The sequence below is a fragment of the Strigops habroptila genome, chromosome 23 (genome assembly GCF_004027225.2).
Source record: "Strigops habroptila isolate Jane chromosome 23, bStrHab1.2.pri, whole genome shotgun sequence".
NCBI classification, from domain to species: Eukaryota; Metazoa; Chordata; class Aves; order Psittaciformes; family Psittacidae; genus Strigops; species Strigops habroptila.
The window spans coordinates 116874-143268 of record NC_044299.2 but is presented as its reverse complement, the minus strand read 5'-3'; the positions used below and the strand labels follow the sequence as shown (position 1 = coordinate 143268).

The 26395-nt window shown below is 69.8% G+C and overlaps 1 protein-coding gene across 1 annotated transcript; it reads right to left on the bottom strand.

Moving 5' to 3' along the window:
- Positions 1-100: 100 nt before the first annotated feature.
- On the bottom strand, positions 101-26395 carry KMT2D (lysine methyltransferase 2D). The gene is given in 57 exon segments (XM_030510293.1): positions 101-1979; positions 2063-2171; positions 2259-2332; positions 2418-2703; positions 2787-2917; positions 3032-3168; positions 3645-4818; positions 5047-5186; positions 5269-5404; positions 5496-5629; positions 6018-6193; positions 6280-6361; positions 6449-6605; positions 6693-6857; positions 6933-7076; positions 7156-9957; positions 10274-10506; positions 10615-10681; positions 10830-10917; positions 11007-11130; positions 11431-13438; positions 13440-13449; positions 13588-13730; positions 13811-13987; positions 14099-15772; positions 15884-15934; positions 16028-16101; positions 16271-16515; positions 16599-16683; positions 16831-17013; positions 17114-17218; positions 17568-17642; positions 17744-17933; positions 18061-18185; positions 18308-18424; positions 18536-18679; positions 18757-18972; positions 19061-19108; positions 19448-19557; positions 19648-19812; positions 19889-20070; positions 20285-20389; positions 20475-20585; positions 20860-20973; positions 21121-21968; positions 22051-22185; positions 22393-23174; positions 23263-23372; positions 23459-23488; positions 23490-23574; positions 23661-23826; positions 23935-24097; positions 24191-24288; positions 24431-24666; positions 24760-24886; positions 24983-25066; positions 26314-26395. Coding segments are annotated over 56 exon segments (15738 nt in total). The 5' UTR covers positions 25032-25066; positions 26314-26395; the 3' UTR covers positions 101-1886.

Here is a 26395-nt window from a genome sequence, read left to right as displayed (position 1 = left end):
ACGGTGCCCTCGGTTAGACCCGATGGGGCGGCCCCAAAAGGACCCCCCCCCCGTCCCCCCAGCGCCCCCCCCCCGGACCCCCCCCATGGAGGGAGGCAGCGGCTTCTCACGCGCTTTATTTAAAATAACATCCAGTGGTTGCGGACTCGGTAAAAACGGGGTTCGCGGCGCCGGGGCTGTACAGGAACGCTCGTGGAACCGTTCGAACGCTCGCGGAACCGTTCGAACGCCCATCCCCGCCCCCACTCGCGGGTTTGTGGCTTTTTTTTTTTGTCCTTTTTTAACGTTTTTTTCTTTGTTTTTTTTTTTTTTAAACATTTTCACCTTAAACCTTTTTGCAGCTTTTTTTTGTTTTGTTTTGTTTTTTTTTTTTTTAAGGTTGCGGAAGCAGCTTTTCAACACCCACCCCCCGCGCCCCCCCCTCGCTTTGCACCATCCCCATCACAACAGGGGGGGTTGAAAGGGGGAGTTTGGGGGGGTCCCCCCCCCTGCGCGATGTGTTTGTGCGTTAAGAGATCCCGACCCCGCTGCCCGGGGGGGGGGGGGGGGTGCTGGGCCGGGGGGGGGGGGGGGGTGCAGCCGGCAGCGGGGGGGGGCCGCTGTGTAATGCCCAGTGGCTTCTCTGAGCCCCCCCAAACCCCCCCCAAAAATAGCTCCAAAACGTCAGAGACTGGGTTGCAAAATGCCGCGGCCCCCCCCGTGCCCCCGCGCCCCAAATCTCAGCCCAGCAGAGCACAAAGACCCCCCCCTTCTAGTATATACAATATAAGGTATAAATAGATAAATAACCTTCCCCCCCCCCGTCCCCACCCTGCGCCGACAGCGACTGCGGCCGCCCCCCGCTATGGGGGCTGATGCGAGTAGGGGGGGCCCCCCCATTGCTGGGGGAGCAGGGCCGGCACCCCCCTCTCCCCCTCTCGCACCTCGGCACGGCGCAGAGCTGGGGACAAGGAGCGGGGTGTCCCCCCGCTTTCCCCATGGAGCCCGGCGAGGGGGGCTCCTGCTGCCACATCCGAAGAGAGGAGAGGGGGGGGACACATCCCCATGGAGAAGGGAACCCCCCCCCATGGTGGGGGGGTCCCGATGGGGGGGGTGGGGGAAGTTTGGGGGGGGTGGGGTGTGTGTCTCACATTTCAAAATCACAACAGAAAAGGTAAAAGAATCATAATCTAAGACGTCAAATGAGGTAGGTTTGGGTGCAGAAGCTCCTGTGTCTGCCGGGGGGGCCCTCGCCGCGGGTCTCGTCCACACGCACAAACAAGAAGAGATTCGAAAGGAACCGAGCGAGCTCTGGCCGCGGGCGGCGCAGAGCCCGGATTGTCGAGCTCAAGGAGTCTGTTACTTGGTACTTTTAGCGAGCAAAAAATGTTATTAGATTCTAAAAAAAAAAAAAAAAAAAAAAAAAAAAAAAAGAAAATAAAATTAAAAAGGGGAAAAAAAAAACAAAACCACCAAAAAAAAAAAAAAAACAACCCTAAAACTTGGGAGAGAGGGAAAAAAAAAAAACAACCAAAGCCGGCTCCGGCTCCGGCGCCGCGGATGCGCTGCGGCTGCTGCTGCTGCTGCCGCCCCGCGTGGAGGCGGTGATGGAGATGGGGGGGGTCTCTCTCTCTTTCTCTCTCTCTTTCGCCGGGGTCCCCCCCCCCCGACACAAACACTTGATTCCTCGCAGGACGAAGCAAAGAAAACCCTGAGTTGCCAGTTCGTGCGTCCGTGCGTCCGTCCGGGCGTCCCGCGCGGGCAGGGCCGGCGGCGGTGGCGGCTCCCTCCCCGCTGTGGGGCCCCCCCGGCACCTCCCGTGGCCCCCGGTGGGTCGTGGCGAGGCGGCGGTGAGGTGGGGGGGGGTGTTGTGTGCGCCCCCCCCCCCCGGCCCCTTCTTATCCCACTTAGTTCATCCACTTGCGACAGTTCCAGGCTCCACAGTGGCAGGGGATCTTGTGCTGATCGTCCTCGAAGTCGAACTGGTAGTCGTAGGTGAGCTGTGGGGGGAGCAGGGAGTCACCCACAGGACAGAACGTGGCCCCCCCCCCATATTCCCCCCCCCCAAGGGCCCCTGCCTGACCTCCTCCCCCTTGGGGATGCGCCGGCTGGAGATGATGATGATCTTGTCCTCCTTGTCGAAGGTCACGACTTCAGCCACACAGTTTGGGGCACACGAGTGGTTGATGTACCTGGTGGGGGGACAGAGAAGGGTGCTGGGGGGTCAGCGCCAACCTGGGGGGGGGGTCCCACCACCCCAAAAGCCCCCTCATGCTCACCTGGCCGGGCCCCCCGTCAGCGTGGCGTCAATGACGTGCTCGTTGTTGATGCGGAACATGTAGATGCCGCGGTTCTGGGGCGGGGGAAGAGGGTGTCAGCGGCTGCACCCAGGCCCCCACATTCCACTGGAGCCCCCCAACATCCCCCCAGATCCCCACCTGCTCCTCATAGATCTTCTCCCGCCGGTTGGCCACCTCGTTGCGGATGATGGTGCCGATGTACTCGATGACCATGGTGTGCTTCTCGATGTCTTTGGCCGCGTAGAGCCCCAGCCCCTGGATGCGGGAGCGCGCCAGGTACACGTTGTTCTTCCACTCCGTCTTCAGGCGCCGGTACTGGGAGGACTTGGAGTGCACAAACTGTTTGCTGTAGGGCGTGTTGGTCTCACCGGTGAACGTGCTCTGGTAGGCCTTGGACATGCTTGTGCTGTTCAGGGTGTGGGGCCTGCCGGTGTGGGGTGAGAGCGGGTCAGAGCCGAGGGATCCCACGGGATCCCGGCTCTCCCGGGGGCTCCTGGCCCCACTCACCGCTTGTAGTGGGTGAGGATCTTGGGCTCGGAGCGGGCGCAGCCGGTGGGGTTGATCATCAGTGGCAGCTCCATCAGCGGGTGCCGCCCGTAGCGGAACAGGTAGTTCTGGCAGCTCTCGACACCAGGCAGCTGCCGGGAGGGGACGTGGTTCAACGGTGGCACCGTGGCCACCGGACCCCTTCCCAATGGGGGTGACCCCCAGTGCAGACAGGAGACCCCCCCTCAGCTCCAAGCAGGACCTACCGACTCGGCGATGCGCAGCACCGCATGCACTGTGAGACCGAAGAGCTCCTCGCCCTTCAGGTACTCGGGGAAGAGGCGCAGCATGTCGGCTTCCTTCCTCATCATCGCCACCGGCTCGATGATCCGGTTCCAGACGGCTGCCGAGGGAAAAGGGAGGGTTGGAGCCATGGAATGCTGCAGCCCCCCTCCTGCTGCAGCCATCCCAGAACCTCCCAATGCCATGTTCTCCCTGTTCTGGTGCAGCTCAGCCACCAGCAGGGCAGGGGACGGAGGAGGGCAGGGGTTGCAGGAAGAGGGCAGGGCATGGAGGGGGAGGAGGAAGGAAGAGGGCAGGGGATGGAGAAGATAGGATGCAGGAGGAGGCCAGGGGACACAGGAGGAGGGCAGGGGATGGAGCAGGAGGGCAGGGGATGGAGAAGGTGGGATGCAGGAGAAAGGCAGGGGATGCAGGAGGCGGCCAGAGGACACAGGAGGAAGGCAGGGGATGCAGAAGGCAGGGGGTAGAGCAGGAGGATGGAGAAGGAGGGCAGGGGATGGAGAAGATGGGATGCAGGAGGGCTGGGGATGCAGGAGGGCAGCAGCCCAGCACCCGCAGCTCCCGCTGGCACCTTACCTTGTGGCGAGGAGTCGGAGAAGACCAGATCCTCCAGGCCCTGCTCGATGACCTGCACCACGAACTCGGGGCGGCCGTTGTTCTCGCAGATGGTGCAGCGGTAGCAGCAGCGGCGGTTGTTGGTCCGCAGGCTCCAGTAGATGCGCGTGGCCTCGTAGCCCACGGGGTAGAGGGCTGTGACGCTGTGGAAATCGGCCATCTGGTGCGGCAGGAGCTGCCCGATGGCGTGGAACACCAAGCCCCCGACGCGGAACATGTGCAGCCGCTCGCCGCGCTGGATGATGCTGGCGATCTGCTTCACCTCGTCCCGCTCGATGTAGACGCGGCGGAACACGGTGAAGCTGCTCAGCTCCTGCTCGCACGGGCCCTTCAGCTTGTGCACGGGGCACAGCATAGTCTTGTCCTTGAAGAACATGCACTTGGCGCGGATGGCGCAGGCGAAGTGGTACACGCTGGGGCAGCGGATGCGGTTGCAGCTATTGGTGGCGCCGGTTTTCTGGCACAGGGAGCACTTGGTGAGCAGCCCGCGGTGCAGCGCCACCTCCACGTTGATCAGGGCCCCTCCTTGCGTCTCGTACACCTCGGTGGACCACAGGGCGCAGTTGAGGTGGACCCAGAGGTCCAGGTCGAGGTTGAGCAGGCGCGCGGGCCCGTCCGTGGCGCCGTCGCCCTCCTCGTGGCAGAAGCAGCACTTGCGCAGGTCCCGCGGCACCTTCTCGGGGCGCAGCGTGGTGCCCAGCTTGTCGATGAACTCCGCGATCTCCTTGTCCCCGTCCCGCTTGGCCCCCCCTTTCTGGATGGTGACGAGGAAGCGCAGCCGTTTCCACCTCACCCCCTTCCACTTCTTGAGCCGTGGCCGCGCTTCGTCCCCGTCCTCGGGCGGCCGCGAGCGCGGTTTGAAGCGTGGCGGCGAGTGGGGACCCGCGGCCCCATCCTCCTCCTGGGGGGCTGGCGATGGGGCCGGGGGCAGCGGGGACAGCGGGGCCGGGGCTGCCTCGGGGGCTGCCTCGGGGTCGGGGACCCGGGCGGCCTCGGTGGGGCTGGACGGGGAGGGGACGGAGGGGGACAGCGGGGGAGAGGGCTCCTGCGGCATGACCGAGAGCTGCCGCACGTCCAGGTTGGAGACGTTGTTGACGTAGCAGTGGTGAAGGGTCTTCTCGGGCGCTGGGCTCTCCTGCGGCACGGGGAGGGGGACAGGTCAGAGCAGCACGGGGCCGGGGACCCCCAAACCCCACCGTCCCCTTCCACAGCAGCCTGGAAGACTCAGCACCTCTGCACGGGGGGACCAGACCCCTCTACACGGTCACACTTGGTCCCAAAGCACCACCTCCTGCACCCCAACGCAGCCACAGCCTTTCCAGGCACCCCAACACCCCCGGGGGGCCCCTTGTGGCACGCTGACCTGTCTGAGCAGCGTCAGGAGGTCCAGCTCGCCCTTGAGGCTGTACCCCGGCAGCACCGCGTCGAACTGCTTCAGCCACTCAGAGCTGCTGTCCGGCACCTTCCCGGCCAATGCCACCTTCTCCTTGCCACCCAGCACCCCTGGGGACAAAGGCAGGAGCCCATCACGGGGTGCCCGGGCTGGGGACATGAGGGAGCCGGCGGGGACGAGGCAGATGCTCACCGGCCATGTCCGACTCCACCTTCTTGGCCTCTACCACGGCCGCCCGCACGGCGCCATCAGGGAACAGCACCTCGTAGGAGCTGGGGATCTTCACACTCAGCAGCTCGGCCATGGCCACCATCACCCCGTTGAGGTTCTGGGCGAGAGGAGGATGGGGTGGGCCCGGGACCTCGATGCCACCACACGGGGACCCCCAGGGTCTCGCTTGCCCCCAGCCCCTCACTCACCTTGGCGGCCGCCGCGGACACTGTCAGCATGACGGAAACCTCGCTGCCTTTGCCCTTCTCCCACGGGGCACCCACCTTCCCAGGGGGGGCCCCGAAGGGCTCCGGGACTTCGTAGGGCTTCGTGTCGGGGAACACTGGAGTGGGGAGAGGGGGGTTAGAGCCGCGCAGCCCCACTATCAGCCACCCCCAGCCCTGCAGAACCACTGCTGGGACTCCATCCCCTCGTGTGGGACTGTCTGGGGTGCGGGCACAGGGGACACGCCAGCCGCAGTGCACCCCAAGGACCCTTCCTCTGCTCCTCCACACCCAGGGCCCCCCTCCTGCTCCATCCATAGACCCCTTCCCACCCAATTCATGTGCCCTGCAGACCCCCTCCGTGCCCTACCTTACCCCTGTGTGGTCCATACATCCTGTGGATGCTCCTGCCCAGACCATCTACCCACCAACCCCCTCCTGCCTGGTCCACACGCACCACAGCCCACCCTGCCCTGGTCCGTGCCCCCCCCAGGCAGCGCAGCCCACCTGGGATACTGGCCCGGGGGATGATGGGGATGATGGGGGACAGCACCCGCTCCTCCAGCTCCGGCTTGGCCTCGCTGAGCAGGGGGAAGCGCAGCAGCTCCTCGCCCAGGACGCTCTCGGGGGACGAGGCCGGGACGATGCTGTCGGGGGAGTCGCTCTCGTCGTCACTTTCCATCCTGTGGGGAGGGAGGCGTCAGGGGAAGGTGTCACCCATGGAGGGGTCCCCATGGAAAGGGGGGATCCCCCCATGGCCGGGGCTCACCTGACGTCCTCAGTCTGGTTGTGTGGAGGGGTGGGCAGAGCTGCCAGCAGGTCCAGGCTCTTCACCTCCACGGCTGCTGTGTCTGCGCAGGGGAAGGACGGGTGTCACTGAGGGGTGATGGGAAGCGGGGGGGGTCTGTGCCACCCCTGCCTGCCATGCTCATCGTCACCTTTGTGGCCGTGGGGCTCGCGGGCCGGGTCGCTGTCCTTGGGCTGCTCCCCCAGCTCCTCCGGGGCCGTGACACCATTCACCATCTTCTGCTGCACGGAGGGCGGCGGCGTGGGGGGCAGCGAGGAGGGCGGCGTGGGGGGGTTGCTGAGGTTGTTCTGGGCAGGGGGACACAAGCGGGGTGAGCACCGCGGGGTGATGCTAGAGCCCCACATGGGGGGATGACAGCGCAAAACCCTCTTTACCTTGGTGAGCAGCTGGGAGTAGTAGTCGGGCACGCTGTCGAGCACGGCGCTGCCGAAGGCGCCCCGGAGCTGGCTCTTGCCATTGATGGGGCTGCTGCCGAAGGGCGCGAAGAGGCTGAAGTTGGCCGTGATGGTCGGCTCCGTCAGCGGCAGCAGTGACAGCTCCTGCGGGCAGAGCGGTGAGGAGGGGCCGCGGGGGGGAGGCAGCCCCCACCCCAGGCCCCTGCCCCACGGCTGTACCTGCTTCAGCTGCCTCATGAGGGCTTCACCCGGCCGCAGCCCCTCGTCCTTCCGCAGCTTCTTGCGGGAGGCCGGGACCCGCTCGTTGCCCTTCTGCACCCGCTTGGGCTTGGTGGCCGCCGGCTTCCTGGCGATGGAGGGGTCCTGGGCAGGGAGAGGAGGCACCGGGATGAGCACAGCCCCACAGCCGCCATCCCCACCCGGCCCCACGGCTCCCACTCACCTCCCGGCCCAGCAGCACCGGTGGCGGCCGCGGCTCCGTGCCGGCGCCCCGGCTCTCTGTGTGCCCGTTGAGCTCGCCCGGGCTCTGCGCCGAGAGCTGCACGTTCTTGGCTCGCAGCAGCTTCTGCAGCAGGAGGTGCCCGGCCTCGGAGCGGCCGCCCGGGGCCAGGAGGCTGTTGGCTTGGCTGGCCCCAGGGTCCCCGTTGGCTTCTGGTTTTGGGGCCTCATCTCCATCCAGCTCACACTGTGCCACCACCGCTGCCTCCTCCTTCGGCTCCTGCTTCACCAGCACTTCGGGGGGTTCACCCACCGCGGGGGCCCCCTCCGGCACTGCCCCATTGACGTGGGTCTCGCTGGGGTCGGCTGGAGCTGCACCGGATGCCTCGGGATCCCAGGGGCCATGCTGCGGGTCGGGGATGGTGCCGCTCGGTGCGGACCCCTGCTCCGTGGGTGCCACAGGGCTGGGGGCCAAGGCCGGGACCCCCGGCGACGTCTTCTTTGGCTCTTGGGGGATCTGCTCGGGGCTGGCGAGGTGCTGGGGGGCACAGCCCAGGGGTGAAGGGGCCGGCGGCGTGGGGAGCCGCACGAGGCCGGGCTGGGGACCGCGGGCAGCCAGCGCTGCCTGCACCAGCTCCGCCAGCGGCTGCTGGGGGGGCTGCCCCGGCAGCGCCCGCCCCTGCTCGAAGCTGGGCTGAGCCTCCGCCGGGGCACCCGGCCGGGGCTGGAACAGGGGCCCCAGCGGGCGGGGGGGCTGCCGGGCTGCGGAGCCGTATTCCGGGGCCTGCCCGGGGAAGGGGCCGGGGGGCCGGAGCGCCTGGCTCTGCTGCAGCAGGTTCTGCTGGTGCCGCTGCACCAGGAGCGCCTGGAGCTGCTGCTGCTGCTGCGGCGTCAAGTGCCGCAGCTGCGGGTTCTTGGCCAGGACCCCCTGGAGCTGCGCCCGGATCTGGCCCATCATCGGCCCCGGCACCTGCCCCAGCAGCCCCGGGGGCAGCGCGGCCGTGCCCGGCGCCGGCGCCGCTTTGTGCTGCGCGGGGCTCTGGAGCCGCGGCTGCCCCTTGCCCGGCTGCTCCGGCGGCCGCGGCAGCACCATGCCCTGCGCCGGGCCCGTCCCGCAGCCCAGCGGCGGCTCCAGCGCCCCGGCGGCGTCCCCGTGCTCGGGGTGGGCAGCGCCGGGGCTCTGCAGCGGTGCAGTGGCGAGCAGGGCGCCCGGCTGCATGGAGCCTGCCCGCAGCGCCGGCTGCGGCGAGGCCAAGAGGAGCTGCTGGCCCTGCCCCAGCTCAGCCTGGTGCTTGGGGGCCGGGGGCTCGGGGCCGCCCAGCCCCGGGGGGTTGAGGGCTCCCTGCTGCTCCCCGTGCAGCTGCGCCCCGCTCTCGCAGCCCTTGGCGGGCAGGGTGCTGCCGTCCACCCCTGCGGGCTGGTCCTTGGCAGCCAGGACCGCCGGGGCCGGCTGCATTCCCTGACTCAGGTGCAACACGGAGGGGGCCTGGCCCACCGCGCCGTGCTGCGGAAAGTGCTGGATCGAGGGTTGCCCCTGGCCCAGCCCCAGGAGACCCGAGTTCTGCTGCTGCTGCTGCTGCTGCTGCGGGGCCAGCAGCGCCCGTGCCTGCCCCAGCTGCTGGGACAGCACGAGCCGGTGGCTCAGCATCCCCGGAGTCTGTGGGGCCAGCTGGGGCGAGCCCAGCACCCGCTGCTGGTGTGGGGCCAGCAGGACCTGGCGCTGGGGCTGGCCCAGCACCGCCTGGTGCTGCAGCCCCGCTGCCTGCGTGTGGCCCAGCAAGCCCGGCTGCTGCTGCGGGGAGAGCTGCTGCACCAAGAGGCTCTGCTGGCTGCCCATCAGCCCCGGCTGCTTCGGCACCATGGGCTGCCCCACCGTGCCCGGCTGTGGGGCTGGGGCTGCCTGCTGCTGGCCCAGCAGGCTGGGCTGCCCCACCATGGCTGCTTGTCCCATGACGCCAGGCTGCTGCATGGATGTCTGTGCCATCACACCGGGCTGCTGCATGGATGCTTGTCCCATGATGCCAGGCTGCTGCAGCGACGTCTGTGCCATCACAGCCGGCTGTTGCATTGAAGCTTGTCCCATGACCCCCGCCTGTTGCATCGACGTCTGGGCCATCATGCCCTGTGCCTGCATCGAGGTCTGTCCCATGACACCCGCTTGCTGCATCGACACCTGACCCATGACCTGTTGCTGCATGGCCGCCTGTCCCATCGCTCCCGGCTGCTGCATGGATGCCTGTGCCATGACGCCCTGCTGCTGCATCGACACTTGTGCCATGACACCGGATTGCTGCAGCGACGCCTGTCCCATCACACCCGGCTGCTGCTGCTGCTGCTGCTGCTGCAGCGATGCTTGTCCCAGCAGGTTCTGCTGCTGCAGTTTCTGGGCCAGCTGCATCCTCTGGAGCTGCCTCTCCTGCATGAGGCGGGTGTCTGCGCCCAGCCCGCGCAGCGCGGGGCTCCCGGGGAAGAACGTGTTGGAGGTGCCGGGCACCGGGGCGCTCCCCACGCCTTGCTGGCCCATGAAGGACAGGCCCTGCTGCACGGCCATGGACACGCCGCCCTGGGGCAGGCGCAGCCCCCCCGGCTGCCCCGGCTGCTGGCTGAGGCCTTGGGCACCCACCACGGTCCCCACCGGCTGCTGGACGCCGTGTGCCGAGAGCAGCTGCCCGGGGAGCTTGGACATGAGACGGGGGCTCTGCGAGGGGCTCAGGGCCATCACGGCCGAGGCCTGGTGCTGGTGCTGCTGCTGCTTGTTGCGGTACTCGGCCATGAGGTTGGTGTGCTCCTTCTGCTGCTTCCGAACCTGCCGGGGATGGCACCGAGTTAGCACTGGGGACCACGGGGTGTTAGCACCAGGGACCATGCGGTACGAGCACTGGGGATGACAGGGTGCCAGCACCGAGGACCATGGGCTGTTAGCACCAGAGACCATGGGGTGTTAGCACTGGGGATAATGGGGTGTTAACACTGAGGACCATGGGGTGTTAGCACTGGGGATAACGGGGTGTTAACACTGGGGACCATGGGGTGTTAACACCGGAGACAACAGGGTGTTAGCACCACGGATGATGGGGTACGAGCACTGGGGATGTGGTGTCCCCCTGCATGCAGGGTCCTACCTGGTCCAGCTGCTTCTGGATTTTGCTCTGCTGCTCCGTCACCAACTTCAGCTTCTCGGCATCAGCCTCGGGGAACTCGCGCCCGGCTTTCTTGGCCGTGCGCTGCTTGGCACACAGGGCTTTGCGCGACTTGCGGTGCGCCCCGATCTGCTCCTCCAGCACCTTCAGCTGCATCTGCAGGAGCTGCTGCGTGTGGAACAGCCACTCCTCGTACTGCCGCTGGTCCGCCTCGTCTGTGGGAGCGGGCAAAGGGCTGGCATGAGCAGGGGAGCAGCCCCGGAGCCAGCCCAGCTCCTGCGGGCAGGATGAGACCCAGCAGCGCTGCCCGCAGCGGTACTCACTGATGACGCCCTGCGCGAAGGTGGGTGGGTGGGGGCGAGCCTGGGCCGGGTCTGCGCCGCTCCGCTCCTGGCACACAGGGAGGGTTGGGGACACAGGGGGGACACCAGACCCCATCCCCGGTGCCCCTTGCCCCCACCTCCCCACTGGCCAGAGCAGCTCCTGCCTGGCAGGGACTGAGCACCAAGGCAAGGACCCCCCCGGGTACCCCACTCACTTGTCCGCTCCCCGCCAGCAAGTGATTCTGCATCTCAGAGACAGACGGGCCCCCCGAGAGCCGCTGGGCCAGCAGAGAAACCTGTTGCCTTTAGGGGGGGACACAGAGATGAGGAATGAGCCTCGAGGCACCCTCTGCCCACCCAGAGCGTGCCCCACCACCCGCCGTGCCCCATACCTGTTCATGCCCGGGGCCACCCCGATGCTGCCCTGAGCCATCACCTTCTTGATGCCCTTCAGTGCCACCATCTTGGCCTTGGCAATGGGGTCCATGATGTCCTCGGCTGCAAATTTGTCCAGGTCTGCCACAAAGAGTGATGGGTTTAAAGTCAAAAAGGGGAAGTTCAGGTCGGAGATAAGGCAGAAGCTCTGTACGCTGAGGGTGGGAGGACACTGGGATGGGTTGAATGGAGAAGCTGGGGCTGCCCCAGCCCTGGCAGTGTCCAAGGCCAGGTTGGACAGAGCCTTGGCTGACACGGTCTAATGTGAGGTTTTCCCTGCCGGTGGCAGGGGGATTGGAACTGGATGATTTTAAGGTCCTTTCCAACCCAAATCCACCCAAAAGGGGCCACCCCCCCCCACCACTCACCCACAGCCCCTACCTGTGTCTGGGAAGAAGCTGTTGGCCAACTGCTGCTGCATGACGAGCTGGGGGGGCTTCATGCCCAGGGCAGGCGGCTGCACCCCGGCCATGGGCTTCTGCACCAGCACTTGCTGCTGGCCCTGCTGCTGCGGCGGCGCCAGGGCCACCTGCACGCCGTGGGGGGCCGCCAGCACGTGGGGCTGCGCGGGGGCCATGCCCATGTGTGGGGCCAGCGCCGGGCCCTGCTGCGGGGTGCCGAGCCGGGGCGGCTGCGCTGGCATCAGCGGGGGCCTGGCCACCATCCCCAGCTGCAGGGGGGGCTGCGGGGTGCCCAGGCGGGGGGGCTGCCCCTCGGGGGGCTGCGCAGTGCCCGCGGGGTGCAGCAGGGGGTGCCCCGGGAGGTGCGGGGTGCCCCGGGGCAGGTGCGCTGACATCTGCTGCTTCTTCTGCAGCTCCTTCTTCTCGTGCTCCAGCAGGTCCTCGATGAGCAGGGGCAGCTCGCTGGCCACCAGGGAGCTCTCCATCTTGTCCAGGTCATCGGCTGGTGAGTGCCGGGCGCTGCCCAGGCCCAGGGCCCCACCGTCCAGCTCGAACTTCTCCAGCAAGGGGTTGCTCTGGGCGCCCAGCTGGGCAGGAGCCAGCCCCCGGCCGCTGTACGGGTCCTTCTCTGGCACGGGGACCGCGGCGTGGCCGCCGCTCGGGAAGTGGCTCAAGCCGAGGCGGGCTGGGCCGGCGCCGGGGCTCAGGAGGCTCTGGCTGGGTTTGAGGCTCAGCCCCAGCGAGGCCGAGATCTTGTCCGTGCCCTGCAGCGCCTCCGACTTGACCGGGAGCCGCTCGGGGCCGCCGGCGGTGAACTGACAGGGAGAGGTCTTGAGGCATCCATCCTCCAGCTTGGGCTTGACATCGGTGGGCAGCGAACCCGCCTTCGCCTCGGTGGTGCCCGTGGGGCAGGGAGCGGGGCCCAGGCTCACCCCTGGCACCACCAGCCCTTCCTTGGGCACCTCCTGGTCCTCCGCGGATGGGGCTGAGTCTTTGCCATCCCCGGGGTCAGGGAGCTTCAAGCTGGGAGCTGGTGGCTCTGTCTTGAGCTGGGCTTCACGCTCGGCTTTCTCGTTGGCCGACTCGACCAGGCGCAGGTGCTCGTTGAAGATGTCCTTCTTGTCACCCGTGTCCAGCTCGGGGTCGGTGTAGGCCAGCAGGTCAAACTCATCCCCGTTCAGCAGGTCATCGAGGTGCGGATCTGCTGTTTCCAGGCTGTCCAGGTTGTCCAGGTCATCGTCCCCTTTGGCCACGTCTGGATCCAGGCTCAGGTTGGCCAAATCATCGTCATCTTCCAGGTCTTTGTGGGAACCGAAGTCATCGTCCAGATCGGGCTCCACCGGCACCTCGCAGGGCAGGCGCCCCCCCTCCAGGCTCAGGTGGGTCTTCCCGGGGGCCGGAGCCAGCGCAGGCTCGGCTGCGGGCCCATCCTTGGGAGCATCGGGGCGCAGGGAGGAGCCGGAGGACAGCGGGCGCGGGGGGACGTGCTGCAGCTCCATGCTGGGGCCCGGCAGTGGGGCGGCCGCTTTGGCGTGGGGCTGGTGGTGGCTGTTGCTCATCTCGGCTCCCTGCGGCGACGCGGGCGGCAGCGGCAGCGGCACCTTCTGCGGCTGCAGCGCCGGCAGCGGCTGCATGGGCATGACGGGGGCGCAGAGCGCCGGCGCGGCGCCCTCCTCCCCGGGCAGGAAGAAGCGTGGCCGCGGCGGCTGCGGGAAGGGGGAGCCCAGGACCCCCCCGGGCCCTTTCTGCACGTTGTGGCGCAGCTCGATGAAGGGGGCGCCCATGGCGGCGGGCGCGGCGGGCACCGCGTCCCGCGTGCTCAGGCTGCCCACGGCGCTGCCGGTGCCCGGTGGGGCGAAGCGGGACGTGACCGGGAGCCGCAGGGCTGCGGCGGCTGCCTGCTGCTGCTGCTGCTGCTGCTGCCAGAGGTGCTGCTGCGGGGAGGGTGCCGGGAACACCCCGCGCGGGTAGAAGGCTTGGGGGGGGCCCCACCGCCGCCCTGCAAGACACCGCGGTGTTGGGACCCATTGGCACTGCCACACGCAGCACCCTGGGCTCCCAACGCAGCAGAACCAGAGCCGCTGCGGTGATCGCCGTGGGGAAGGGCTGGGGGTGCACGTCGCCGCGGGGCACTCACCTCCCGTTGATGTCCATAGCAGATGGTGTAGCCGCTGGTGGGGGCCGTGAGAGCCGCTCGTCCTGTGTGAACGCCGCCGGCACCATGACGGAGCCGGGCAGCTTCCCGGTGCCCGTGGCCAGGGTCCCCAGCAGGCTCTTGTCCTGGGATGGGCGACAAGGGCACAGCGTCACCCCCGCACCCAGCAGCGGGCTCCCAGCAGGGCCGTGCTCCTGTCCTCTACCTGTGCCGCGGGGTACGGGGCCATGGCGCGGCTCAGCTCGAAGGCCTGGCTGCCGGCCTCGGGTGCCCACGGTGCCGGGGAGGCCGTGGCCGCCGCCGCCGCCGCGCTCTCCTTCTCCTGCCGCAGGCTGTTGCGCTGGATCTGCTGGCGGATGAGCAGCTCGCGGAGCCGCTGGCGCTGGGGCACAGAGTCAGGACCCAGAGCACACACACGGGACCCTCAACCCCACCACAACGGGCCTGGGTCCTCCCTCACATCCCCCCCTCCAAAACCCAACCCAGCCCTTACCTGCCGCTGCTTCTCCAGCTCCGACTGGCTCATGGTGCCGAGGGCCCCGTCCTGGCTGCCGGGCAGCTCCGCCAGGTCCCGGTTTGGGGGTGCCGAGAGCCCCATGGCCGCCTCCTCCCTCTTGTCGCCCGCCGGCCCCAGCGCGGCTCGGGGCAGGAAGGGGACGGAGCTGTCCTGCTGCTGCGGGGTGGCCGCGGGCTGCTGCGGCAGCACCGAGGGCGGCCGCAGCGGGGACAGGCTGTAGGTGTCGGCGGCCGCGGCGCTCGGCCCCAGCGGGCTCCCGGCTTGGTGGAACCCGGGGGACGAGGCATAGGCCGAGCTCTGGGGCTTGCCGGGGACGTAATGGCTGTTGATCCCGTGGGGCTGGTGGGACGGGGAGCCCTTGAGCGGCTCCGGCACGGCCGGGGGGAAGGTGAAGCGCATGGGGGGCTGCCCCCCGGCAAAGACGCTGGCGCCGGGGGAGCGGGCAAAGGGCGGCTGCTGCCCGGCCGGTGCCTTGGCGTGGGGGTCCCCCGCCGGGGCGCCCCCAAACCCCCCCCCTGCCGCCGCCACTGCCTTGAACCCCGGCTCCGGCAGCTGGGGCCGGGGGGGCTTGTGCAAGGGGGTGAAGGGATCGCGGGACTGGGGCCGGGAGGGCGGCTGGGAATAGGGGTCTGGGGACTGGAAGCGGGGGGTGACGGGGGACTGGCAAAAGGCTTCGTTGGAGAGCGGGCGGGGGGTGAGGGGGGACTGGGAGCTGGACTGGGACTGGGGGCTGGCGGGGACGCGGGAGAAGGGCTCGGAGGGCAGGGAGCGGGGCGGGAGGGCGCAGCAGGCATCGGGGGGCTGCAGCCGGGGCGTCAGCGGGGGCTGTGCGTAGGGGTCCAGGTAGGGCGACTGGCGGTAGAGCTCGGGGTGGGTGGGGGGCGAAGGGGCCAGGGGATGAGGGTCCGGGGGCCGGTGCCCCAACCCCGGGCTCTGCGGCTCCACCTGAGGCACCCGCGGGGTCATGGGGGCTTTGAAGACGTCGGCCACCTTCAGCTCCGCAGCGGAGAGGTGGGGGCCGCCCGGCGAGTCCCCATAGCCCATGGGGGGAGCGTAGCCGGGGGAGCAGACCCCCAGGCTCCCCCCTTCCTCCTTCTTCACCTCCAGACCCTTCTTCTGCTCCCCAAAAGGCAGGGGAGAGAGCAGGGCCTCGGGGGGCCGGGCCCCGGGGCTCCCCGGCACCGACAGGTTGTCCAAGGAGGGGCACCGGGGCTTGAGGAAAGGGTCGGGGGTGCCGGGCTGGTGCCGGGGGGTGCCGGGCGGCGTGGGGTGGAAGTCGGGGGGCCCGGAGCGGGGCGGGGGCTGGCTGGGGAAGGGCTGGAAGGCAGCGCCCGCCGTGGGGCTCTGGCCCAGGGGCGAGGGGAAGCGCGGCTCCAGCGCGTAGGCAGGCGCCGCGCCGTAGGGCTCATGCGAAGGCACTTGGGCAGGGGACTGGGGGGGCAGCTTGAGGAAGAGCTCGCTGGGAGACTCCGGCCCCGCTCCGGCCCCCGCGGGGGGCTTCAGGAAGCCCTCGCCGGCGCCGGGGGGGGGGCTGCCGATGTAGACGGGCTGCGCCCCCGGCGGCACCGGGATCCGCAGGTGCAGCGAGGGCCGCTCCGGCTTGCGCAGTCCCTCCCCTTTGGTCTGCTTGTTGATCTGGCTCTCGGCCTGCTGCAGAGAGAGCCCGGCCGTCAGGGGGGGGGCAATGGGGCTATCGGGGGGGCAATGGGGCTAACGGAGCGGGGCAAGGGGGTCCGGGCACCTCCGCGCTCCCGCACGTACCTTCTGCACCTTGTTGATGCGATGAGCCGCCCGGTTATCTTTGGCCTTTTGCTAACAAAAACATGAAGGAGCTGACTCGTGGCCCCCCCGGCGCCCCGGTCCCCCCCCCCGGCCCCAGCAGCTCCCCCCACCCCCGGCACTCACCAAATAGGGGGCTTTGTCTGTGGCGGGGACCTTCCTCCAGAGCTTCATGATCTGTTTGCAACGGCTCGACCAGTCTGGGAGGCCGGTAGGAGCAGAGCGAGAGGAGAAGAGGGACGTTAGTCCCTGCCTGACCCACCCCCTGCGTGCCCCCCGTGCTCACTGCCCGCAGCACCTCAGCCCTGTGCTGGAGAGGATGGGATGTCGCTTGGAGCAGGGAGCACGCCAGCCCCCCCAGAGCCCTACCTGGATAATCCTGCTTGAGGTTGGGGAAGTTCATGTTGGCGTAGAGCACGGGCGAGATGGTGGAGAGCTCGCCCAGCTCCTCGTCCTTCTCCCAGCGCTGGAGGCTGCGCTGGTTGTAGGACAAGCCGTCGCCCTCGCCCTCCGTGGTGGGGGTCGTGGGGGTCGAGGGGGTGGTGGCGGCAGAGCTGCTGGCCCAGGGGCTCTCGGGCTCGCAGTGGTCGGGGCTGAAGAAGCCGCTTCGCTCCCTGCATGGAGAGAGGAGGGTCATGGGCTGGAACAAGGAGGTGTCCCCCCAGCGCCCCGCGGCCACCCCTGGCCCCACACGTACCGGCTGTCGAGGAACGGGGACTGGCAGACACCCGGGTACGAATCCAGGGACACGGATCCGGAGAGCGAGCCCAGAGAAACGCTCCCTGCGAGGAGAGAGGGGTCACGGTCCTCAGACAACGCAAGATCCCCCCATGCACCCCGAAAACATCCACCCCCACAGCAACAGTCCAGCCCTTCTCCCACCCTCCAGGACCCCCCATTTACCCCTAAGACCCCCCCCCTTCACTCACCCTGCCCGGGCAGCTGGAGGTCTCCCTGCAGGAAGGGGCGCTGTGCCCGGCCGGGGTCCTGCCCTGCGCCTCCGGTCTCCATCCCGGCGGTGACGCAGTTGAGGGGCTGCTCCCCGCGCTCCGCCGAGCCCAGCACGTCCTTGAAGAGCTGCTGCACGTCTTTGCTCTCCATCTTGGGCAGCTCTGCGGGAGGAGGGAGAGCGGAGCCGCAGCATGGGGACGGGCTCACGCTGACAGGAGGCACAGGAGGGGACGATGGAGACACGGCGGGGGGGGACCTCACCTTCCGTAGGGATCTTGTCCAGGTCGGAGCTCAGCGCGCCCTCCCCTGGGGTCGCCGGTTTCTCCGTATCCCCGGGGTCCGGGGAGTCCTTTGGCTCGTCAGTGCCTGCAAGGAGGAACCAGGAGATGCCAGGGACCCCCTTCAGACCCCCTCAGCCCCCCAGGACCCCATGGGGCACCCCACGTCTCCCCCAGCCCCTACAAGAGGAGTCCTCCAGCCCGCTAGGGGGAGAGTCGTCCTCCAGTCCGCCAGGGCCACACACAGCGCCGCACCACTACGGGGCGCTCTACGCTCCACTCTATGGTCGCCAGCGCCATGCAGTCACCCAGGGACACCATAGAGTTTCCCCCTCCTGCGCTGCCCGCCCTGCCTAGAGCGTCCCCAAGCACAGAGCTGCCCCATCTCTCTGGTAGCAGGTGCTCTCTACCGCCCCCTACAGGCGCCCGCGGCTCACCCAGGTCCTCGCCCTTCGCGTCGTCTTTGCCCTCGTCGTCGGGCGCCGCGGCGCTGCCGTCGGTGCTGTCGTCGCCTGTGGGGCAGCGCACATCAGTGGGGCCGGGACGACACGGAGACCCCCAACCGCCCCCCGTGTCCGTGAGGTCCCCCCCCCAACCCCGCGCCCACACTCACCTCGGGGGTGCGCCGGGGGCTCCCTCCTGTCGTGGGGCGCTCCCTGCAGTGCCCCGGCCAGGCTGGGGTCCCCCTTGTGCCGTGGGGCGCCCTGGCCCAGGGAGGGGCGCGCGGCGCCGTCCCCCACGCCCCCCGCTGCCAGCAGCGCCCGGCGGCTCAGGTCCATCAGCGCCTTCCCGAAGAACGCCTCCTGCTCCGGCCGGGAATGGCGTGAGTGCGGCTGCCTTCGGGGCGTCCCCCCCTAAAGCCACCTCCACAACTCCCCCAAAGCCACCTCCCTGTCCCCCCCCCGAGCTGTGCCCCTCTGTCCATCCCACCTGCAGGTAGGGGGGGAACATATCCTCCAACTTGCTCTTCTTCCTTCCCCGGCGCTTCTTCTTCTCGTCCCCCTCTCCCGAGCCCGGGTCCAGGCCCCCCTCAGCTGGGAGGTCACCCGGAGCCCCTGCAACAGCCGCCCCTTAACACCTGCCCCACACAGACTGGGGCTGCTCCGGTGCCAGGGTGGCAGCAGCACCCCAGGGGACAAGTTGGGGGCAGGGGAGCAGGGGTGTCCCCAGGCCCTACCGTCCTCTGGGTGCCCCTCGGTGCTCAGCCCCTCGCGCCCCACTTCAGCCAACACCGCCGAGACCTTCTTGAGGCGCGTGTGGGACTTGCGCTGCCGCACCATGAACCCACCGATGCCTGGGGGGCAGACGGAGAGGCAACGGGGGTGGGTCAGGGCAGAGGAACAGGAGGTGAGGAGGGGTCTCAGCCGACTCAGGGGGGTCCTGGCTCTCGGGGGGCAGCACTCACCCGGCCGATAGGGTTTGCGCTTCCTCTTCTTGCACTCCTCCGGGTCCTCCAGCCCCTTCCCCGAGTCCACATCGGCCCCAATGTCCCGGTCAGGGCTGGCCGGAGCCTCCAGCTTGATCTCACACTCCATGTGCTCAACACCCACTGCCGGGAGGCGGAGCGGGGGACACGTTAACGGGGTCCCCGGCCCCCCTACGCCTCACCCTGCTGCCAACACACACCTTCAGCCTTGAGCAGCTCCTCGGCATCCAGATCTCCGTCCTTCTTGTCGTCGGGGCCCAGGGGGTCGCCCCCCTCCAGGCCCCCGTCGCCGTTGAGGGCGCCCGGGCGGCCCTTGCGCTGGCGCCGCTTGTGCAGGGGGGACAGGGAGAGGTTGCGCAGCACGGCCATGCCTGTCTCCGTCAGCCACACGCCCTCGAAGCGGAAATACTGCGGCTCTGCGGGGACAGGAGCCACGGTTGGGGATGAAAACCAGCACCGGGTGCGTGGCAACGGTAACGGCACCGGTAACGGCACCGCGTGTACCTGGTTCCTTCGCCTTGACCGCGGCGGCCTCTGCGGGAGATGTGGGCACTGCAGAGGGAAAAGCAAACGGGACGTGAGGCCCCACAGCCCCCCATGTCATAGAACCCCAGCCTGGTTTGGACTGGAAAGGACTTGAAGCCACGGGCAGGGACACCTTCCACTAGAGCAGGTTGCTCCAAGCCCCTGTGTCCAACCTGGCCTTGGACACTGCCAGGGATGGGGCAGCCACAGCTTCTCCCTTCAACCCATCCCAGTGTCCCACCACCCTCACGGGGAAGGACTTCCTTCGCAGATCCCACCTCAATCACCCCTCTGGCAGGTTAAACCCATCACCCCTCATCCTGCCCCTGCAGCCCCTCACACCCCCCCGGCCCCCCCATCACTCACCGGCCGGTTTGACCACGTAGGGCTGGCAGGCGCTGCAGTCGAAACCTTCATCCGCAGCCTGCTCCACCTCCTCCTCGGTGAAGAGGCTGTCACAGGCCGCGTGCAGCCACCTGCGGGCAAAGCGGGGACCCCCACCACAGCGTCACCCTATGGCCGCCCCGTCCCGGGGTCCGCCCCACACCGAGCCCCCCCCCTCTCACCGGTCACAGTGGCGGCACTGGATGAGCAGATCATCCTCCACGTACTTCTGGCGGCAGAAGGGGCAGACGACGAGGCTGGCGCAGGGCGCGCAGTGCGTGTAGTTGTTCTGCCACTCGCAGTGGAAGCCGGGCGAAGCCGCCCCGCACTGCACGCAGCACACGCACCTGGGGGGGGGCAGAAACAGGGGGTCAACGCCTGCTTTAACCCCCCCCGGCGCTCCCCCCGGGCCCGGCCACGCACCACTTGCACTTCCAGCCGCCCTTGGGCACGGTCTGCAGCGGCGGGTCCAGGCAGTACGTGTGGTAGCTGATGTCGCAGTCGTCGCAGAGCAGCAGGCGCGAGGGATCGGAGGCCTTGCCGCACACCTCGCACACGATGCACTCCACGCAGCGCCAGCCCTTCAGCAGCATCACCTTGGTGATCTGCGCACAGGGACGGGGGGGCAAGGTGAGCCCCAGGGATGGCCACGGGGGGGGCCCGGGCTTGGCGTGGCCATGGGGGACACCCCAGAGCTACACAGCCATGCCCTCATGCATGCACCCTAAGAGACATGGCCAGGCTGTGTGGGCCCCCGTGGGGCACGGCACGGTCCCACCAGTCCAGCGGTGGGGCTGCGGGGGTCCCAGTCGCCCTCACCTTGCTGTTGACGCAGTAGGGGTGGTAGCACTGGGAGCACTGGGAGCAGGCGAGGAGGTGCCCCTCGGCCCCGCGCCCGAAGCTGCCGCACACCACACACATGTCCTGGGGGAGAGGGACCATGAGGGGCGGCGGGCAGGGCCACCCCGTCCTGCCCCATCCCTCTGTGCACTCCACAGCGCCCCGGTACCTGCATGAGCACGAACTTGTCTGTGTTGGAGAAGAGGACGACCGTGTTCTGCATCGTGTCATCATCATCCTCATCCTCCTCCTTGCTGGGCGAGCTCTCCACGTCGGCGAGCTGCGGGCAGAGTGGGGAGCTCAGCACCCAGGACCCCTGATCTCTCCATGTGCTTTGGGGGGGGTGCAGGATCATGCTGCCTGGCCCCCCAGCCCTGCGCTTGTGGGGTGAACCCCCAGCCCCACAGCACAGCCCCAGGCAGTTGCCTCCTTCCCTCTCTCCCCACCCACCCCGAGGGCTCCCAAGGGCCTGGAATAGTTGGGAAGGGGACGCGGGAGATGCTCAGCTCCCAGCCCTGGGCTAACAACCCCGGCACCCCAGCCCCCAGCCTTACTGCTAAGGTGTCCACGGACGAGGTGGTCGACTTCAGGCGCGCACGGCCCCGGCCCCGGGCCCCGTGGGACCCACCTCGGGGGCGCCTCCGCCCGGGGAAGCTGCTGCTGCGCCCCTACGGCCAAGGGGAGAGGGGGGGTTAGAGCCACCGGAGCCCACCGCGGAGCCCAATCCCACCCCAGCACAGCCTGGGCAGGGCGGTGGGTCCCCCCCCCGAGGGTCAGGGCTCACGGGGGGGTGTCTGTGCGTGTCCCCCCGATACCTGCTTGACGCGGGAGCGCCCCGGGGAGCTGCGGCGCCGGCTCTTGTCGCCGTCCCCTTTGGCCGCCGGCTCGAAGAGCAGCGAGTCGTCGGTCTCAGCCCCCAGCGGCAGCGACCCCGCATCCTCCTTCTGCAGGCTGGCGTCGGCCGAGGCCGGGCCCAGCTCCAGCGACAGGGACCCGGCGCCCTCGGGGTCCGGGGAGCCCAGGAGCGGCTCCGAGCCGGGGAAGCTGCTGCTCGTGTCGCCCTGGCTCAGGTTGGAGATCTCGTTGAGGATGTCGGGGCGCGGGCGCAGGGCCGGGGGCTCGGTGCCGCCCTCGTCCCCGCGCCCCAGCAGCTTGTCCCCGGCCGCGCACACCTCCATGGGGGTCTCGGGCCGCAGCTCCTCCGGCTCCAGGAGCAACGGGGAGCCCTTGGCCTCGGGGTCCCCCCCGGCCCGGCCTTCCTCTAGCCCGTCCTCCTCGCTCAGTGGCGGGGAGCTGCCGCTCGTGCCCTCCCGCTCCAGCCGCGGCGCTTCCTCCTCCTCCTCTTCCTCCTCCTCAGGCAGGCCCGGGAAGGGCCCCAGCTCCGGGGCTGGGCTGCCGCGGGGGGGGTCTCCGGGGGGGCTGCCTGGAGACCCCCCCTCGCCACCGCCCGTCTCCATCTCCTCGTCCTCGGGGGGCTCGGCGGGGGCCAGGGTGCAGGCAGGGGAGCCCAGGGGGGGTGGCGGGGAGCCGGGGGGCTCGGTGTCCATAGCCAGGGGGCTGCCAGGGGGCTCGGGCAGCGCCGGGGGGGGGCGTTCGGGCTCCTCGTCCTCATTGGCAGCAGGGGAGGGGGCTGGGGGGGGAGCGGGTGAGACGGCGCGGAGATCTGGGGGGGCAAAGAGGGGGTTAGAAGGGACATCGCAGCCCCCCGCAGAGCCACCCCCCCCCCAATGCACCCCCAAACCCACCGGGGGGGGCTGGCGGTGGCGGGGCCGGCTCCAGGAGCAGCAGCGGCTCCGGCTCCAGCTCCATCTCCTCCTCGGGGGGCACCTCCGGGGCCAGCGCTGGAGCCTCCTCTGCCACAGCCACCTCGGGGAGGAGACCTGCGGGATGGGGCGGGGGTCAGGGGGGGCCCCACCACCCCCTGCGCCACCAGCACTGCCCCCCAGGTACCCCCAAACAAGGCATCAATGAAGGCTGACCAGTTGAGGGCCATGAACAATGCCCAAAATGCCCCAGCATAGGGCCCCCCCACCCATGGGAGACAAGAGAAGGGGAAAGGGGGCAAAACAAGAGACCCCCCCATTTACCTGGTGGCGCCGGGTCCTCCTCGGGGGGCAGCTCATCGCTGGGGAGCGGCTCTTCAGGGGGCAGCTCAGCGAGGGGAGGCTCCTCAGGGAGTGGGTTGTTGGGGGGCAGCTCGTTGGTGGGGGGCTCTTCAAGGGGGGGTTCATCAGGGGGAGACTTGTCAAGAGGCTTCTCGGGGGGCAGCTCATTGGGGGGCGGCTTCTCAAGGGGCAGCTCATCATGGGGGAACTCCTCAAGCAGTGATTTATCAGGGGGCAGCTCGTCCAGGGGGGGGATTTCTGGGGGCAGCTCGTCCACGGGGGGTATTTTGGGGGGCAGCTCATCCAGGGAGGGTATTTCAGGGGGCAGCTTGTCCAGGGAGGGTATTTCGGGAGGCAGCTCATCCAGGGGGGGCTCATTGGGGGGTGGTTCGCTGGGGGGCAACTCCTCCAATGGGGGTCTGTCAATGGGGGGCTCCTCAAGGGCTGGTTGCTCAAGGGGCAGCTCCTCAGGCGGTGGCTCATTGGGGGGCAGCACAAGAAGAGGGGGCTCCTCGGGGGGCTGCGTGTCTGGGGGGGGCTGCACGTCAAGGGGGGGCTGCACGTTGCGGGGGGGCTCATCAGGGGGCAGTTCATCGGGGGGCACCTCCACAGGGGTCAGCTCGCCAGGAGGGGCCCCACCGCCACTTGGGGGTCCCTCTTTGGGGTCCCCCCCCGGCCGCGCCTCCTCATTGCACCCCACAGGCTCCGGCTCAGGGGGGGGACTGGGCGCATCCATCACCTCGCTGCGCTCGGGGGACACCAACCTGCACGGGGGGCACGGGGTGAGGGGGCGCAGGGCTCAGACCCCCAGCCCCGGTACCCCCCAGCCCGGCACCGCCCCTCGGCACTCACGTCAGGGCGGGGGGCTCCGGCGGCGGCGCAGGCTCTGGGGGGGCCCCCCGGTGCCGGTGGCAGCTCTCACACAGCGAGGAGCCGCGGCACCCCGAGCACACCCGGCAGCCCTGCGGAGGGGGAGACGGAGACATGTTGGGGGGCTGTGGGGGGCACCAGCACCCCCTGAACCCCCCATGGTGAAGCCAAGACCCACCGTGCACTTCCAGGAGGCAGGGGGGGGGCCCCTCGCTGGGGGGCTCCATGCAGAACGTGTGGCAGCCCTTGTCACAGGCCTCGCACACCAGCAACTTGGAGTCCTCGCCGCGCTGCCTGCGGGGTGCAGGGGGGGGGGGGTGAGGGCTGTGGCCCCCTCATGCTCCCCTCACTGTGTGCGTGTCCGCGGGGACAGGGCTCACCTGCAGGCCTGGCACACTCTGCAGCCGGGGCACTGCCACCCCGAGCGCTTGCGGGGGGTGAGGGTGACGTCCAGGCAGCCCCCGTGGTAGTGCTGCCCGCAGCCGGTGCAGAGCACCAGGTCCCGCAGGTCCCCCGGCGCGGCGCACACCGAGCACCGCACGTCCTCTGCACACAGACAAGCGGGGGGGGGGGGGTCAGGGGCACCCCGCACCGGGCTCTGCCCCCCCGGCACCCCCCAGTGCAGGGGGGGGAACACGGCAGCCCCACACGCACCCATCTGCAGCGCCTCGGCCACGTGCTCGGGACACAGGAGCCGCAGGGTCTTCATGGACTGGAAGCAGCCGCTGGCGGCGGCGCAGGGGAAGTGGTAGAGGCGGTGGCAGCCGCTGGCCCGGCACGGGATGGTGGCCCCCCGGCGGCGGCAGTGTTCACATTGCTGTGGGCACAGAGCCCCGGGGGGGTCACCGCTGCTGCCGGAGCAGCCCCCCAACAACGGTGCCCCCCCCATCCCTGCCCTGGGTCCATGTACCTGTGAGATCCCTGAGAAAACAGCTCTGTCCACAGCCCCCGGCTCCTGCCCCGCGCCGCCGGCCCAGGCTGCGCAGCAGCGGTGCACCCAGCAGTGCCCTGCGGGGACGGGGGGTCAGCGCCGGGCCGGGGGACGTGGGGACGGGGACACGGGGAGCGGTGGGATGGGGACACGGGGAGCGGCGGGATGGGGACACGGGGAGCGGTGTGACGGGGGCCCCGATGCCACGGCCATACTCACCCGTTGGCTCGAAGAGCTGCGCCGGCGTCACCCGCTCCGAGAAGCCGACCTGCGCCGGGTCGTCCCCCAGCGGCTCCGGCTCCAGCTCCGGGGGTCCCTGCTCGGGCCCCTCGGGGGGCTCGTGCCCCAGCAGCCGCTCGCGCCAGTCGGGCGCTGGCTCGAAGCGCTGCAGCTCCCGCTGCCCGTGCGGGCTCCAGTCCCCACAGTTGCAGAGGGCGCAGCGGCGCGCGGGGGTGCTGCGAGGGGGGAGCACAGCGGGGTTCAGGAGCACTGGGACACCCCCCCCCACCCACCAGCTCCATGTCACCCCCCGACCCCCCCCTCCTCACCTGCTGGCCTGGGGAGGTCCCTTCGTGTCCGTGCTCTCCGGCTCCGGCCCCGCGGAGGCTCCTTCGGGGGGTTTCAGGGGGTCCCCCTCAGCGCTGCCCATCTCCTCCGTGGCCACGGCCCCATCGGCTGCGGGGAGAGCAACCATCAGTGCCCATGGAGGGGGGGGCACAGCACCAAACCCCCCCCCCCCCCCAGCACCCCCAGCCCCTACCCCGTGCTCACCCGGCGCGGCCGCGTCCTTCTCCTCACTGGGCGGCTGCTGCTCGTCCATTCTGCCTCCGGCGTCCCTCGGGGGAGGGCCCGCGGCTGCAGGGGGGGGCGAGAGCCATCAGGGACCCCCCCATAACCCTCCACACCCCCCCCAGCACAAGTGACAGGGCAGGTCCCCCCTGAGTTTGGGGGTCTCAGTGGGGCAGAAGCACCGCTCCCCACACGCACCATGGGTTCCGGGGGGTCACGCACCCCCCCACCCCCTGCCAGCCTCCCAAGTCCCCCCCATAGCTCGGCGTGACCCGATTCCCCATTGAGGCCGCACGGGAACTACGTGACCCCGATTAAACCCAAGGGGAGGGTGCACCAGCACCCCAGGGTGCCACCGGGACCCCCCCGCGGCAGCAGCACCAGCTCCATGGGAACACAACCAGGGCCCCCCCGTTCCTCCCACAGCAGGACTTGGGGTGCAGGACGAAGGGGGGTGCCCAGAACCCCCCCCCACCTGCCCGCACCTCAGTTTCCCCACATGGTCCCAAAGGGGGTGCGGGGGGGGTCACCCCCAAGCACAAACCCACCGGGGCTTCACATACACCCCAAAACGAGGGGGGCTCAGGCAGCTACGGGGGGGCGACACAGCAAAGGGGACCCCAACCGGGCTGAAAGCAGCACCCGGGGGTCCGGGCCCCCCCAACCCAGAGCAGCACGAACGGGGCCGCGATGGGGGAACCCCCGGGGCCGGAGCAGGGCGGGGGGGTCCCGGCGCGGTGCCGCCGCTCCCCAGACCCCCCCCACCGGCTCCCGGTGATCCCGGGGGGGGGTTAAGGCCGCCCCGGGTCCGCTGCGCCCTCCCCGGAAGGGCCCCGACGTGCACCGGGGCCGGGGAGGGGGGGGGTCTGTGGAGGGGCCCGGCCGGGCCTGCCCGCCCCCCCAGGGGGCTGCAGCACCGAGCGGGACCCCCCGCACCCGCCCCGGAGCCCCCCCGCCGCGCTCCCGCCGCTCCCCGGTACAACCGGGCCCTCCCGGGGGGCCGAGCGAGCCAGGCCCGCTGCCCCGGCCCGCCGCGGCCTACCCCGGCGCCGGGCCCCCGGAGCGCCGGGCCCGGCCGTCCCTCGGGCTCAGCCCCGAGCCGCACCGGCTCCGCGGGCGGTACCGGCGCCGGTAGCGGACACAAAGGGAGCCGGGGGCCGCGCTCCGGGCCCGGGGAGGCCTGGCCGGGCGGCGGCGCGGCGCGGCCCGGGGCCGAGCGCGGGGCCTCCCCCCCGTTGCGGGGCCGCGGGGCCTGGTCCCGACCGCGCGGGAGCCCCGTCGGGGCCGCCCCCCGTCCCCCGCCCGGCGCTTACCCCCGCGGCCGCCCTACGCCGACGGGCCTCGGGGCGCGGGGCGGACGGTGCTCCCCGGCGCGGCCATTTCCAGAGGAAAGTA